This window comes from Gymnogyps californianus, chromosome 15 (assembly GCF_018139145.2).
Source record: "Gymnogyps californianus isolate 813 chromosome 15, ASM1813914v2, whole genome shotgun sequence".
Classification (NCBI taxonomy): Eukaryota; Metazoa; Chordata; class Aves; order Accipitriformes; family Cathartidae; genus Gymnogyps; species Gymnogyps californianus.
Window position 1 is genome coordinate 3,015,342 of NC_059485.1, and position 16,405 is coordinate 3,031,746.

Genomic DNA, 16,405 nt, shown 5'->3' on the forward strand with positions numbered 1-16,405 from the left:
TACTCAGATGGATATTAATGGGACCTTTTGGGGGCCTGTTTCTCTTGCTTTGTTGCTGGGACCTCAGAGCACCTCAGCCAAGTTCCTTACAAAATGACAGCTCAGGAACGGTTACCCCAGTGCCTCAAGAGTATTGTACACAAGATGCTACTAATATGCTTGCTTGCCTGTCTGCTGCAACTTTTGTTCTTCCACTTCCAGTAGTCTTAAATATTTGGGGGAACAGCCAAAAGGCACACTGAAGCAGAAGGAAGTGAAAGAGCCTGAGGCTTCCAACTGCAATTGTATTTGTGTGCAACATGTAGTTTTGTGGGCCGTGTTTTTCAGAAGCAGCTGTCACACTGGGTGCCATGTTTTCAGAGTTCATTGAGTAGATAATTTTTTGGCCAAAAGGACTCTTTTTGTCAAACGGTTCATTCTTTAAACTAGAGATATGTGTCAACAATGCTTATCTGTGCTGAATTTGGCAAGAAAAGAGCTCTAAGCTTTTCATTTCCACTGCTTCGAGAAGATGCTTTGTCGCTAGACTTGAATCTGTTTTGGATCACCAGAAATATTTTACTCTAAATGATGGGGTTTGAGTTTTGTTGGTGTTGCTTTTTTTAATTTGGTCAGCCAAATAAACATCATTTTCTGCATTTGAAGAGCTTTCATGCTGAATACCCAATCTAAAAATATCCAGCCCCTTTAAAGCATCTCAGAGTGTGCTTCCAAGAGGATTAGTTGCTTTTGAAAAATCTCCTTCATTTTGAAGGTTAGAAGGAATTGTCCCATATGGCACAAGTCAGAGGGGCTCTCCTGATTCCAGGTCTGGGCCCACTAACCTGTGCAGGGACCCAGCAGGGCGCAGAAACCTACTGCAACCTCTGTAGTTTTGGAAGGGTTTCATCCTACCTCAATCATAGATTCTTGTATTTAGAGCAGAAAGAGGGGTGCCTGCAGCAAGCCATGGCCTAATCTAGAGTCCAATTAGGTGATGAAAAGCTACTGGTCTTGAGATACATCAACAGTTCTTACAGGGAAATCTTAATTTGGTTTAATTGCCCGAAACCTGCTCCATGATCAGTTGCTGCTGTTGGACCCTGCACTGTGAGTTGTATGTAGCCTAGGGGAGACTTGTATCTAAGCCAAAGGTTCAGCTCCTTTACGCTGATGTCCCCACACAACTGTCTCCAGACTGTGTTGAGTTGGCAGATCCATCCAGGAGAGCAAGACACCCCCCCACACACACTGATTAGTGTGAATGGGTAAAGCTTAGGCGCTGGGACACCTGAAATGTGTTTTGTGTCATAGTCCCGCACAGAGGGCTAGTTGTGCTTGAAGCTGTGCACCCTTTGTCCCTAATAGTCTCTAATATCATTTGAAACAAGGTGTAACAATACGAATAACAAAAGTCCTTGCTTTTTGCATTTGGGCCAGTACCCCAAAGTGCTGCTGTGTTCCAGACAGCGGTGTCTGGAGAAGCACTGTCATTCATATAATTGCTATATGGTACACTCATCTGTAAGCAAGGATCTCAGTCTGGCTTCGGTTCCCTTCTCCTCATTGCAGACTCTTCATCTTTCAGCTTTGCTCTGCTATAAAACTCTGATTTATGGCGCTCTCTATGATAATGGACTCATTATTGCTGAAGCTAAACAGTTAAATACATTCCCTGTGCATAAGATACTTTACACAAACAATGAAGACAGAGGATAATTATCACAGTAAATCAAACCTCATGAATATGAACTGAGATGTGATTTGTTGCAAGCAGCAGTCATCTGAAATCAGTGATGTTTTTGCTATTGGATGAGGATCTTGCATTATTTAGTGTGAAATGGAGAGACAGCAACTAACCTTCCTTTTGTAGCAAAAGTTGTTGAATTTTTATGCCATTTTTAAGCCCGTAGATTCACTTTCAGGTTTTGGGCCACCAATAACAGTATCAGTGACGTGTCCAACTTTATTGCAGACTGGCTGCACTCTGCTTTTCAAGACCCACTGTGAACTGGTAACGCTGACCAGAGATCACATTTATGTCCAACAAATTTGAGAGGTCAGGAATCCAAGACATGCAAGGTTGCACAGTTTCCTTTCTTCTGTTTTGCAGGGTCACTTTTCAGAGCAGGTGCATGCTTTGCAAGACTCTCAATTTATAAAGAAATTGCTAAAGTCACTTCGGAAAGTAAGGAGGCCCTCAAAGTGAAAGGAAAAGCGTCTGTTCAAAGGACATTACTCAATATAATAAAACCTGTTTTTCTGACCACAGAGGTTACTTAACAACATGTGTCATGAGGAAATAATTAAAATTGTGAAGCTGACTTCAAAAATATTGGTTTGATTAGCTGCCAAGCACTCTGCATATGGAAAAGGAATACTCCATTATTCACTGGTCAGTGCTTGCTAGCCAAATCAATATGCCCAAGAGGGCAGAATACATAGATAAGAGGCTTTCAGAAATGAATACTGAAGGCCTTATAAAACTGAGACCATCATAGTAACTAATAGCGCGCTCAATTTATATCATTGGATCTTGTCTTGATGAGGCTTATAAAAATTAAAAAACCTTGCAGCAGGGCCAGGGAAATGATGAGATAAAAAGTAAATAAAACCAAATAATCATGGCAGTCCTCAGAGTTGCTGTTTGGTTCAGCATAATTGATTTTGATGCAGATAATGCCCGTCTTGTCCCCGAAGGACCCAATTTAGGCCAAAGAAAAAGAGGCTGAGTGCAAATTATGGATGTCAATTAAGATGAACGCTTCAAATTGTTTGGAAACACTTGGGTTTCCCTATATCTCTATATCATCTCCTGCTTCGGCCAGGCACTGAGTTGAACAAGCACCTGCAATTCTGAAATCAACCACCAAGGAAATTTCTGCTTGCCAGAGCTATTCTTTATAGGGGTTTTGATCGAAGTGTGAGATGCTGATTTTGGTTCCCATGCTTAGGGAGGCTGTCTCTTCAAATGAAGTTTGTTCAAGTAATCATAGAAGTGAAATCTTGCCATGAGACAGATCAGGCCTCAGGGCTAGGCTGGAGTTTTGTATGCTGTGCATTCAATTCTTATAATCTTTTCAGCTTCATTTCACACAGTAATTTTCCAAACTTTCCTCGATTGATTAGTGGCACCTCAAGGTTGATTTCTATCTGCAGCAGTCCATCTGGCACTAGCCATTAGTGCTTTCTAATACACAGAAAGTAATTCTGTGTTTGACTTTACTAATTAGTTTGGGTTGGAGTTTGGGTATTGGTTTTTTCCACTGGCTGATTCTTTTTTCTTTTTCTTAACTGACACTAAAGCAAAAAATAACCTGCTCTTGAATGGATTATAACCAAGAACTTGCAAAAATTTTGGCAGAGCTCAAAGACAAGGATTTTTATGATGAAAACTTCTTGACATAATAAAAGAAATTGTTATGCAAAGACCTTTGAAGTGACCCCAGAAAAAGCAATGTAAACCTCCTGTCTACCTAGGAACAATAAGGAGGTCTGAGTTAATTGCCAGCATCTTTAATCTACATCTCCCTTGTGATTTTCACTCTGGAGTTTTAGATTGATTCTGATTAGCTTGACTAGAAGACCTGATTCTGTCCCCAGTTACGCTACTATAAATGAGACAAGCATCTTTGTTACAACTGATGAAATATTTGTGGCATAAGCAAACCAGGAGGATCAGAATCACAGAACAGAAGATTTAAAAAAAAATAAATCTGATTGTCCTCTCCCATCCTGCTCACATTAGTATGGTGATCAGGGAGTGCCTGACTGGGGACTGTGTGAATGGTGTCCAAGCCAAAGATCAATGAAGTCAAAATCTGTCTTGACATTCACCTGAGCAAGCTTTCCGTTAAATTCTTGCAGTGATGGGAGAGAGGATCAGACACAAGACTGAGGGCTTTAGTACTCAGCCTCATAGGTATTAATGGGAGACAAATGATTTATCCCATCCCTGCCCATGCTGTGTAAGAGGCAAAGGACTGAGTGAGCAGGCAAGGAGAACCAGACTGAGCATCATACAGGATCTCTGATGGGTTAGAGGACAGCTCTGTTCTCTGCCCACAGTCTCAGTCCTTCGAAGGCAAAAATCATTTCCCTATGCTAAGGGGGCAGCATCTCCTTTCCCACTGGGTCTGCAGCACGTGATTACAGTCGGCAGCACCCTCCGGGACAAGCTTGCCAATCATCTTAATTGAATCTTTCAGCTATTTCCCTGCAGCTGCCAATTTTAGTGTGCCACGTATCTTGCACATCTTTTTCATCAGAGCAGAATTAGGAAACGTGTTTCTTGCCATCTTATCTCTATTGATAAATAATTGTATGTTGCGTTTATTGGAAGCTTTGAGCTGGTACATTTGGAGGCACTGTTTAATATGTCTGTCTGTGAACAACCGTGGCTTGAACAGAATTTAATTACTGAGAATGGATTTCTGAGATTGGAAAGCACAAGAAAGGTGCTCCAGGTCCTTGGAAGACATCTATAAAGGGCTTGGAGGGCCAAATGCTGGAGCTGCAGTCAACTGGATTAATCAGCTTGGAAACTGAAGAGAGGAGGAAGTCATTTCTGCTTAGCGAAGTAGGTGATATTGCATTCAGGGTGCCTCAAGGGAGGAACAGTAGGCAAAGCAACGCTGAAAAAAATATATCTGTGTTCTTAAAAGAACAGCGAGAGTTGCTAGCTTTCCCTCTGAATTCATCTGGTCTGAGAATAAGTGTGTAGGATCAAACTGTGCATTGCAGCAGTGAACCTTGCACCAGTGCAGGTGCCTTTAACTTGGTTCCAAAAAGAGTTAAAGAGTTTAGTTTGTAGTGTATAGACCAGCTGTTGGCAAATTCAAATGGTCTTGTTCCCATTTACACCAAGGCCTTGCTGGGGATATGCAGTGAGATCTTGGAGTAAGTAAAAACGTACTTGTAAAGTCATTCGGAGCACTTTAAAGGACAGCAGGAAAGAAGTCCACAGCATGGCAAGAATCAAGCTGTAAAAATCATAGACACTGTTTCAGTCCAGACAGGTGGCTATGCATGTGTGTTGTCCTGCATTTCTCCAGAGCTATTTGATTAAAAAAAGAAGACAGATGTCTGTGAGCACGCTTTCTTACAGGACTGCTAGTACTCTCTAATCCTTGGCAGCTCAGGAATCCTTCCCCTAGGTACTGCTGCATTTATACTGGGTGATCAGTCCAAGAATGAATCCACAAAGATGTCAAACAGGAGAACAAAAGCTCAGCGGTCTGTTTATACCTCCTGTATCTCTTTGGTTTACAAGTGCGTAGTAAATAATGCAAATTCTAATTACATCTTAAATATTCTGAGAGCTGGATGAGTATTTTCAACCCTCCAGAGGAGAAATGCGGTGTGTTGATTGAGTCTTGCTGAAAATGGTGTCTAGCATGCAAGAAAAATACCTCTATAAATGTTGGTTGGCCCTCACTCTTGTCTCGGCAGCTGTTTCCCAGGTGGGGGGCTGGCAGCGCCTGCAGAAGCCCAACAGCAGCCCTCAGGTAACTCCTTTTGTAGAGAGGGCTCTGTGTTTAATCGTTTTAATACATTCAATTTGAGGATTGCCAGCCAAATGCAAATCCGGGGAAGAGGTGTATCCAATATGTTTGGAGTCCCTGGGCTCATTTTTCATCCCCAAGTGTAAATGGATGGAGCAGCTGCTGTGCCAGCTGTGGCAGCCCGACTCTGAAATGCCCATCCAAATAGAGGGGAAGGAAGGGAGAGGACTCTGAACAGCACAAAGGAGACTATTTCTTAGGTAGTTGGCAGTGATTTGGTTTAGCCTTGTGTCACCTCCCAACTTGATCCCTCCAGTTTCCCCATGAACCTACACAGGCATCGAGTGCAAGAGATGATCGGCTGCTGTGCACAGCCCACACAGGCAAGGAATGCGGCCGAAAAGAACTTTGCTCTCTATAAATGTTTCAACCATGTTAAAGGAAAGGCAGAAAAGGGCAGTTTGGGTTTGATTGCTTGTCTGTTTCACACTGCTGAACAGACTAATTACTGCCTGTGTCTGCCCAGACAGCTTAACCCCTTCTCAGACTCCAGAGTGAGTAACAGCACTTGCATCCACACAAAAAAATGTGTCTGTTGCTGAAAAATTTCTACCACAGATCGGTCTCTGGGGTTCATGTTGACCAAAAGCATTCTTTTTGGTTTTGTTAAACCCATGCCGCTGGAAGCATAGCATTACTGTCTGATACCTGTACATCACTAACCAGCAGCGAGGATGTGATGTGAAAGAATATCTAATGCATGTAATGAGGAACAGGAGAGGTGGGTGCAGTTTGTGTAAATGCAGCCAGCATGTCATCAGACCTGATTGCTCAAAGTCTTTAGCAATGCTGGCAGAGTAAAACGGCTGCAGAGACAATTTTTGCCTGCTCCTTGGCAGATCATGTTTATGGGTTTTAGCGTGGAGCTGTATTTGCTGGCTTCTTCTCACTCAGCTGCATGGTCTGTGTTAAGTTACGCATGCTGCAACATGGGAAGTGGGTTTGAAAACTTGCTGGTAAGACATCACCACATTTGACTTTAGGGTGAGAGGAATCAAGAGTAGGTAATGTTTCTCCTCCAGCACCCATGAGCTGATGCAAGGTGCTCTGACAGTCTCAGGGAAACTGTGAGTACTGATGGTTGTGTGTACAGCAATGCTCTCCCCCTTGCAGATGTGGTCATATACCAAAGATCCATATCTAGGAGCTTCTTCCAGCTCCTTGAGTAAAAAAAACAGGAGAAAAGTGGCAAGGATTCATGCCTGACTTCCCTGCAAGTGTTTTGCCCTGATGCTCCAGGTGTCGCAAGCACACTGTTTTATTCACTGCCTCAACAGCAAGTGCTTTATGGATCAGCTTTTCTGTACTCACCATACAGAAAGTCCTCTGCACCAATAAGGCTTGATCCTTTTCTTGTTCACAGCAAGCTCATTCACAGTTCCTTCACTGCAAACATGGTTTAAGTCAGGAATGATGCCACTGAAATTGGAGGCAGGTGGCAATTCTGGGTTTACGCTAGGAGAACCAAGGCTCACATTAGGCGTAGCAAATAGGGTACGTCAGTGCAAGTGAATTCAGACAGGAGCTTTGATTTTGATGGAAATTCTGCTGGAATTTCAGCTTTAGGACTAGTAGCAAGATAGCACTAGAAGTTTGGTATATTTTATCTAAATAAAAAGTGTAAATTACATGGCAGAATTCGCTTTACTCTGCACACAGCCTGTGTGGTGTTAATTAAATCCTCAGCTTCTTTTTTAGTGGAAGGAAGACTGAGAAAACTGAGTATGAAATCAATTCTACGTTTAATTAAAGTAACTCTCTTCCATTTAGATGCTTTCCCACTATGATATTGGTGATGTAGTTGTAATGGTGAGCCAGTAGGAATCACGAAGAAATTGGTTTTACAGAAACAAAATTGACTTAAAAACTTAGGAATTTTATGGGTAGCATTACAAAACCAGGAGCCTAATGTAAAAGCCCAGATCTCTGCACAGAGAGGCTTTTGCTTTGTTTATAATCCCTCCTTGGAATTTCTTTGCACTGGCTCAGAACCAGTGTTTCAGATGTTTTATTGTAACGTTTTATCATTTTAATCGTACCAGATTCCTGTAGAAACCTCAGGGCAGTCCTTTGGTCACACATTGCTGCTATCCTAAGCCAATTGGGAAAAGAAGTGCAGCAGATCTGGATGGATCCTGAGAGATGCTGTGGAGTAATGAGTACCAGGCACTATCAGAAGATTGATGTTTACTAACTTTTTGGTTGACTTTTGTTCTTACACTTTCTTTCTCTGTCTTCCTGTAGGTTATAACCCTGGAAGGATGGGTTGACATCATGTATTATGTGATGGATGCACATTCTTTTTACAATTTTATATATTTTATATTGCTTATAATAGTAAGTATGAACTGTGAGATGCTCCCATTCCTTGTCCTTGTGGGGTAAAGTTGTTCCCTGGGCTTTTCACAGAGAAGAGCCAGCTAGGATTCAGAGTGGGAGACCTTCCTCCCGCCATAAAGTGTAATCATGCAGGTTGTGATGAGTGCTGTGGGGACAGATTATTGGCTACAACAGTCCTTTTTAGTGTCACATGTGATGCATAGGCACAGCTTGCCAAGCCATATGGTCTTCCCTCCCTCTTACTCTCCCAGTCTTGGTCTTGTCACCTTGATGCGTCCTAACTGTTGTGCCTTGGCCAAGCAACTGCTAATCAGAACAAAAAGCGGAGAGGCCGTAGCTTTTCTTCCTTTAGCTTCCTCAATGTGCCAGAGGACACCTCATTTCAACGAAGGGCCCTCAAACTATTGAACTTCACCTGAGCCCTTTAAATAACAGTAATAATAGCAGTGCACCTTTCTGAGGTCTTACGGTGCTGTCGTTCCTAAAAATAAAGTATTACTCACTGGAGGTTGCCTTCATGTTAGCTACGCTAACCATGTTAGCAAGGTTCTTTTTTTTACAACGGGCACAACCTTCTCCAGGGGTCTACATCTGTGGAAAAGTTAAGCATTTAAGTCAGGAGGAGAGCAGAGGGAAAAGTACCAAGTAGATGTTCAGGCAGGACATGGGACGGAGGCACTTCGAAGTGCTTTTGTGGCTGGATATTCTTTATATATAACCCCATCCTTGTCAGTGTGGTTTTGAAGGCCTTGGGAAGTCAAACCACCACAGCTCCCACCACCAGTGGGAAAGGCATGGATCAGAGCAGTGTGAGGGTTTCCCAGTAATGGACAGCATTCTGAAGCCAGTGATTTTTGAGCCTTTAGCAATGGGCCGTGCATAGTAGAGATTTACGCTCTACTCTTTTGAGTCCGCCTCTACATATGGATCCTTGCAGAAAAGCCAGAAGGTGACTAATCTCCAAGTCACTCGGAGCTGGGTATGGCACCCTTACTGCTTCTCAAACAGTATCCAGGCTGATACTACAAACTGGAGAATAGCGCTGCAAAACGTCTCCCAACAGCTTCCCCTGAGGATTCACCAGACAATGGTCCAGATTAAATCCATACGTTTCCTACTGAGCACAGCACAGAGGTTTGGCCATGTAGACAGTGGCACTTTCTTGACGTCAGTCCCTTTCACGCCTAAGGGCACTGATTCTCTGATGGGAATATTTGACATTTTCCTTTGGCTGATTTATGAACCCAAGTGGTGAAAAACCAGTTTGTGGACTCAACAGCTGAGGGAAGGATGTAGCCTTAGGTCACTTCACATTCTTGTCCTTGGGACTTCATTTTGAAAACCTGGTATCACCCAAGAACACGTCAACTCAACCAGACAATAAATCAGGCCTTTTTAGGAGCACTGAATCTCCTGGAGATGCATTTCTCTGGCAGAGAGATACAAGAGTACAAGGTCACAGATGCATGGACCCTGACTGTCCTCCTCAAAAGGAGGGTGCGCTGTGCCAGGGGGTGAAGTGATAGAGGAAGAGAAGAGGCAACTTCAGTACAGCACAAACTGGACTTCAGACCATCTTTCCTTGCAGGTTGGCCGGGTATTTCCTAGTGATCTGTTTTGTGGTGGTAACTGATTGCATTGTGTTTCGTACACCCTGCGTTAGTAGCAAATGTCATCACTGTTGAGGGGAGGAAAGTGGTGAAGGCTATTGTTAACAGCTTTCTTTGTCATTGCCAAAATAATTTAACATGGCTTAGGAGCAAATTTAGCAGCTCAGGCACATGTTGACATAACATTTGGTGAGCAGACCCTGAGATTTGGCATGTTTGGAAATCTCGGGATTTCTAAGAACCACACTTCAAGTCCAGACAGCATGTGGTGGTGAAGAGCGTGTCTTGCTTTGTAAAGTCCCTGCTAATTTGCTAATTCCTTTCCCTGTGTTTTCTCCAGGTTGGTTCCTTCTTCATGATTAACTTGTGCCTGGTTGTGATAGCAACACAGTTTTCTGAAACAAAGCAGCGGGAGAACCAGCTGATGCAGGAGCAGCGGGCCCGTTATCTCTCCAACGACAGCACAATTGCCAGCTTCTCGGAGCCAGGTAGCTGCTACGAGGAGTTGCTCAAGTACATCTGCCACATCTTCAGGAAGGTGAAACGGCGGACAATACGCCTGTACAATAACTGGCAGAGTAAGCGCCGGAAAAAAGTTAACCCAAACAGCACCACAAATGGGCAAAGCCACCGAGGCAAAAAGCGCATCACCTCCATACACCACCTCATCCACCATCACCATCACCACCACCACCACCACTATCACATCAGCAATGGGAGCCCTCGGGGGCCACGCTCCAACCCTGAGATCTGCGACCTGGAACTCAAGGTCATGAAACCTGGAAGCCAATTGATGCTTCCTTCTCCATCACCCAACTTGCAGAGCCCTGCTCCTCCTCCAGATTCAGAGTCTGTGCACAGCATTTACCATGCAGACTGTCATGTCGAAGGACCACAAGTGAACTGTAAGTCTTCCAATGCGCCTGCAAGCATTAAACTGACTGCCGGACTCTCCAACCATGGCAACATGAACTATCCTACCATCCTGCCTTCTCCAACTAGCAAAGCCAGTTCTGTTCCGGTTCCCAAAGGAAAGAAGAATGGCAATTCACCTGTGGCCGTGGTTAATAGCCCTGTAAATTTGGGCACGGATTCTTATGGGAAGCTGCAGCAACTGGTAGGAGAGCATGGTAAGGACAAAAAAACTGATTTTTTTTTTGCTTAGGAAAACTGGTCAAAGGGCAAATTGCTCAAGATGTAAGGTGTTAATGATAGTCATGTAGAGTGCTGAAGATGGAGGCTGTTTTGTGAATGCTATTCGAATTGAGCACTGAAGCCAGAAGTAGGACAGGTTGAGGGACTGAGAGCTCTGTTCCTTCTACCCTTGTATTTGTAGTCATTAGGTAAAGCAAGATACAGGACGGTCCAGGCAGTGAGTTCAGGCCACTGCTGGAGGCCTCTTTCCCGTGGTTAGAAAGCATGTGTTTTTGAGCTCCTCTCATGTGCTTAGTGATGTCCTGGAGGTTCTCCCTCTGTTCCCACCCAAGAACAGATCGATGCAGCCCCTGGAATTACATCTCTGGTGAACGACGGACCTGCCACCTGCAGCCCTGCAGCAGAGAAGCCCCAGCTGCTGGGAGATGATACCTTGAAAGGGAAGAGCAGGTGGAAGCTGGTGGAGAAGCATGAGGTATAGGAAACGTAAGAAGTTTAAAACAGGGAGGCACTGAAAGAACTCAAAACAGACACTTCTAGAAACCCCTAGTTCTGCTCTGATGGGCCTCCGAGCCTCTGAATTTCTTTTTGGCAAGAAGGAGCAGAAGGTTTGGAGGAAGGCCCATGGCCACTGCAGGGTCTTGCTCTGTGCTAGTCCTCAGAGGATGCGTGTGAGGGCAGGGGTGTAGCAGAGCTACAGGTCTCAGGCTTTCCCTCTCGTCTTTCCCCACGTGCAGAAGAAATGTAGGACTGAGTGTTACTGCAGATTTGGAGCTCCATTCAATCTGAGTGAATGAGGAACATCTTAGGGACTCTTGTACCTCTGTCCCATCCCTATCTGTACAGACTGCAGCCACACCAGCACTGCTAGTTAGTGTGGTTTTATCTCCCTTCACATATAAATCACCCACTGCTGGAGTAGTGATTACATGCAACACTTAGGTTTCTATTTTGCAAAATGTTTCCAGTCCTCATGGCTGGAGCTAGAGGCTGAAAAATAGAGCCTTAAGCCCTCAAACAGTAAAAAGTCAAAAAGATCTAGCTTCTATTTTTTAATCTTTTTAAACCAAACTTGTCATCTGTTTTTTTCAATGCCTGTGTTTTCCAAAACTGTTTATCTGCGTGTGCATGGACACAAATATTTATCCTAGTGACATATGTGCTGAAAAAATACCAAGCCTAGCTTGGAGGGGGTCACAGTTAAGGTTGCTTGCCAAATAGGTTGGGTGGCTTGTCTTTGTTAGTATGGTTTTTTTAAGTGACCATACAAAAGGGTAAAGTGGATTGTTTATAGAAATTGCCTTTGGCGGACGTTTCTGTACGCTTGGGAGCTTAGCAGGAGGGCAGAAAGGGGCAAGGTTAGTTGCAACGTTCTTCCATTGTTAAGCAAGGGCTTTATATGAATCATTGGTTCATCTTTAACTATGCAAGTTAATGAAGGTTATTATGAGAATGTGTATTTACCTTGAGATAAAAGCCCAGGCTCTGCAGAAGTCTGGAACTGGGAAAGCAAGGATGAGCAGAAGAGCTGTTGCTTGGAAGGCAGTGCCCAAGTCAGAGGTTTGGTTCTTCGTGCTTGCAAGGAGATCTGCTGCTGGGGTCCTCTTCAGGAGAAGAAAGCCCAGATCTCAGTCCCAACTGTGACATCCCAGGGCCACTTCAATGACTTAGGAGATTTTCACGTAGCCTGTGGTGGTTCTTTGATAGCCGGAGGTTAGATGGAGTTGCTATTAATAATGCAATTATAGTATCCTCTTTTTACAGAGGCATTTCAGCCCAGAGGATGCCAAAATGCTTTAAACAAATCTCCCGAAATTGTTTTGTCTCTTTCAGAAGTGTGGTCATATCTAGGGGAAGGGGTGGATGCCACAGCTCTTGGCTGGTGAGCGGCAGCTTATCTGGCACCCTGAGGAGCACAGGGGCTGGGAAGGGAAGCAAGTCAGCCGGGTCCACCTGGAGACCCTGTCACACGATGTGTCCATGCCCAGCTCTTCCCCTCCATGGCTGTGGCTCTTTCCAGGCCCTCCTTCCCACTCCTGCCGCAGCCCCTTCTGCCACGCCAACAGGGCTGAGTCGGATTCACTGCTGCACCACAACCATCTTCGTACAGCGGGGATGATGGATGTGTCTTCCAGGCTTCAGGAGGATCTTTAAGTGCCAAATAAGCTAGCTCCTGAGGGTGTAGCTCTGCCAGGCACAGCTCCCAACTCGTGTTTCTCCATCCCAGCCTAAACTTAGCAGAGGAGCCATGTTAAGTCCCTACCCTGTGCTCGGCGGGGAAAGTGAGGTGGGCTCACAAGCTTGCCTGACCCTCCTGACCTCAGCCTCTTTAGGCAAACAAAGAGTTATTTCACTTAATTCTCTCTCCACTCTTACAAGTCAACAAGCAGAGTCTGTTCACTGCAAGATTTGTGCAAGGAGAGCACACAAGTGATAATTGAGAGCATTAAGGAGGCATTAGCAGCCAGGGCACTCACAGCCCCAGCTGGAAACAAGGTTGCTGTCTGCTGGGAAAGATGCAATTGTGGGAGAGAGTATTCTCTTCCCTTCTTTTGTTGTGGAATTGAACAGCATAAAGTACAGCCTGTTCCTCCGTGTTCTCGTGCCCTGCAATGCTGTGAGGTTATTTTAGCAGGCAGCCAAGGAGACTCTGGTATTTTGAAGACATCTGCGGCGCCAGTGTTTTTCATATAATTTTTAACACTTTGATAGCATTAAAAGACGTCTGGCAAGCCCACTACCTCTGCTATCCGCGCTACTGTGGCTGTGCTGCAGTCTTTCCTCGTCAGATCGGTCCTGATCAGAAACACCGTGCTAGTGTATAGTGCTGCACCGGTGCTGCTTGCAGGTTGAGTAAGGGGGCAAATATTTCTGATCTTCCTGGTGTCTTTGACATAATGACCAGGAAGAGGACAGTCCTCTCCTGCAATGCTGTTTTGAAGGCCAGTGATATCTGAGTGACATTCAGGCAAGTAAAATATATTTTGACTCGTCACAACCCAGTTTTCAAGCTAATGGGGTGCTTTTATTTTGTTTGGTGCTGCCTTCTCTTTAAAGATGTACTCGGCCAGGAGTGTCTGAAATCAGCAGCATTACTGCTGGGTGAGCTCCAAGCTCCTGGGCTCAGAGCCAGGAGCATCCACTGCCTTTTGCTTGGTCTCCCCAAAACCAATCCAAGTGTCCCCATCCAACCTCCAGACAGGGGCATGTTACAGGGGAAAACTGTCCCCTCACCTTATTTCCCTGAATCTCAAGGAAAGCTTTCATTGATGCTTGAATGACATTTTGTAGGAAGGATCCCATGCTCGTAGTATTGCATTCATGTTGGGGTTTTTTCCTGCCGTTAATATCTGGTTCTTAAATATGAAGAAACTAGGAATTTGGTTCCTAAATACGAGGAAATAAAATCTGGTTCCCATTCCACCTGAATCATCCTTGTTACACTTGTCCATATCATCTCTGTACCCTGGCTCTGTGAGGGCAGTCAGCATTTCTTCTCACACCACAAAACATGTGGCAATGTGTTTGATTTTAAAACACCCTGAACGCTCAGTCCTGTGCCTCAAGCAAAGAATTCACCTAAGCTTTATTAAAGGCTGAAGGAGGGATGAAGGAGACTGAAGGGACTACGTGACTCTCCAAGCTGTGATCCGTGGTCTGTAGCCACCTTTGGTCCATTTCTCCCTTTCCCTCCTCATTATTAGCTAAATGGAAGCGCTATCTAAATTGGGTGTAACAGCTTGATAGCGCTCAGATCACCGCTAATGATGTTAGCCTGGTCAGATATAATCAAAAATAATTGAAAGTGAGAGGTGTGCCAGTCAGTCTTCCCCCAGCAGCAGAACACAAAATGGCTGCCACGCTCCGTGGAGAGAGGGCCCTCGGCCCCGCATCCGTGAAGGGGGCTGGAGGGTGGGTGTCGGGGCTTGGGGAGAGGGGAACAGACAAAAATGACGCAAAGCAAGAGCCTCTTGGTAAGATGGACAGCTAGAAGGCTGTATTAGGGTATTACATTTATTTGAGGATGCGGCAGAAGCTGCTCTGCCCTGGACAGGCCCAGCGCCGCCTGAGCGGGGACACTGGGCTGTCCGCCATGTTGAGGGTGTGAGGTGGCTCACGGTGTGCATCTCCCTTTGCAGGTCTGCGGCGGACGCCCAGCCGGCTGTCGGGGCTGAGCGCGGCCTGCCCGCTGCCCAGCCCGCCGGGCGGCACGCTGACCTGCGAGCTGCAGGACTGTCCCTTCTGCGCCAGCCTCCTGGAGGACCCCGAGTTTGCCTTCAGCGAGTCCGACAGCTGCGACTCCGACAGCAATGGCGTCTACGAGTTCACCCAGGACCTGCGACACGGCGACCACAGAGACCAGCTCCAGCAGCAGCGGGGCAGGAGGAGAAGGAAGAAGAAAAAACCCAAGGAGAGGAACAAGGTCACCCGCCTCTGGAAGGCTTTTGGCAGCAAGCTGAAGAGGATCGTGGAGAGCAAGTACTTCAACCGGGGGATTATGATAGCCATTCTCATCAACACGCTGAGCATGGGCATCGAGTACCACGAGCAGGTGAGTGCGGGACTGGCTTGAAGAGCCCTGAGGGTCTGTGGTTTCAGGTGCTCATGGCATGGTGGCTTGCGTGGTGGCTTGGGGTGACTCTGTCGAAGCCATGCCAGAGGAGGAGCAAGCGGTTATCATGCAAGTTGGAAACACCAAATGGGGCTGAGGGCCTGATCCTGCAGACGTGTGATGAGCAGGAGCATCCTTCTGTGTGTGAAAAGCCGGGAAGGTGGCTGGCAGCGCTGTTGAGGTGTGGAGAGTTTAAATGTGTGTGTTAGGATGCGGAGGCTCAGAGCCTGACTGCTTAAGTTGTTTCCTGTGAATTATTCATATAAGCATGAATTGTTCTGGTGGAAATACTCAGTTGGTCTGATGGTGGTGGTGCACAGTGGACCTTGTAGTGCAAATAACCCATGCAGAAGTTTCTTCTTTGATCCTGGACCTTTAAATAAAGACTTAAACTGTCAGGCAATGCTAAAAGCAACAAAGGAAAAAGAAGTTAGTTTCTCCCTGAAGGCTCCAAAACCTTTAATTTGATCTCATAGGGTGCAAGTAGGTCTTTCTTTTAAGCGTTTGGAGGGAGGAAAGAGAAATCATGCTGTTCCCAGTATTAGTATGAGCATGGTGATGGCAGAAAGCAGTGCTGGCAGCTGAGGACAGCTTGTCCTTGTTGTTGGCTGATGGGAGCTTGAGGGGATGTGCAATGGGAGAGGGAGGTGAGTCATCTGAATATCTCCAGTTGGTCACTCTGGGGAAACGTGTGCTTTTCTGGGCTTTTCTTTCTCGGAAAAACTGGTTACTTTCAACTGTTTTCTCAAGACATTCTCTGGAATTTCTCATGCCACCTCTGTATCAGGTGCAGAAAATGCATCCCAGTGAGGCCAGGAGATCCTCATACTGATCTTCTGTGAGGTGGATAGTCAAAGATTCATCCAGTGCTCCCCCAAAATCTCCACTGCAGGATCAGGACCAGGTCAAGGTTATTTATAAAGCTATTCCTCCTCTCTGCCTTGGTCTGTCTGCTCAGGAGTGAGGAATAAAGGCAGACAGAGTACCATAGTACATCCAAAGGCAGGACAAGAGGCTCTGCATTTTCTTCTCCATCATTTCCCAAGATTAAGTCCTGCTCGGGACCATGGCAAACAATCTTCCAGAGTGCTGCTACTTTATTTTCTCTCCACTTGTGTGCTTTAAACCCCCATATTCTATGCTAT

At 45.5% G+C, this 16,405-nt stretch overlaps 1 protein-coding gene across 1 annotated transcript in view; it reads left to right on the plus strand.

Annotated features, from left to right (window-relative positions):
* CACNA1H (calcium voltage-gated channel subunit alpha1 H) overlaps positions 1-16,405 on the plus strand; it is a 255,626-nt gene that overhangs the window by 157,795 nt on the left and 81,426 nt on the right. The window contains exons 7-9 of the mRNA XM_050906346.1: positions 7,788-7,880; positions 9,834-10,623; positions 14,788-15,200. Of these exons, the coding sequence (XP_050762303.1) occupies positions 7,788-7,880; positions 9,834-10,623; positions 14,788-15,200 (1,296 nt within the window). The remainder of the gene's footprint in view (positions 1-7,787; positions 7,881-9,833; positions 10,624-14,787; positions 15,201-16,405) is intronic.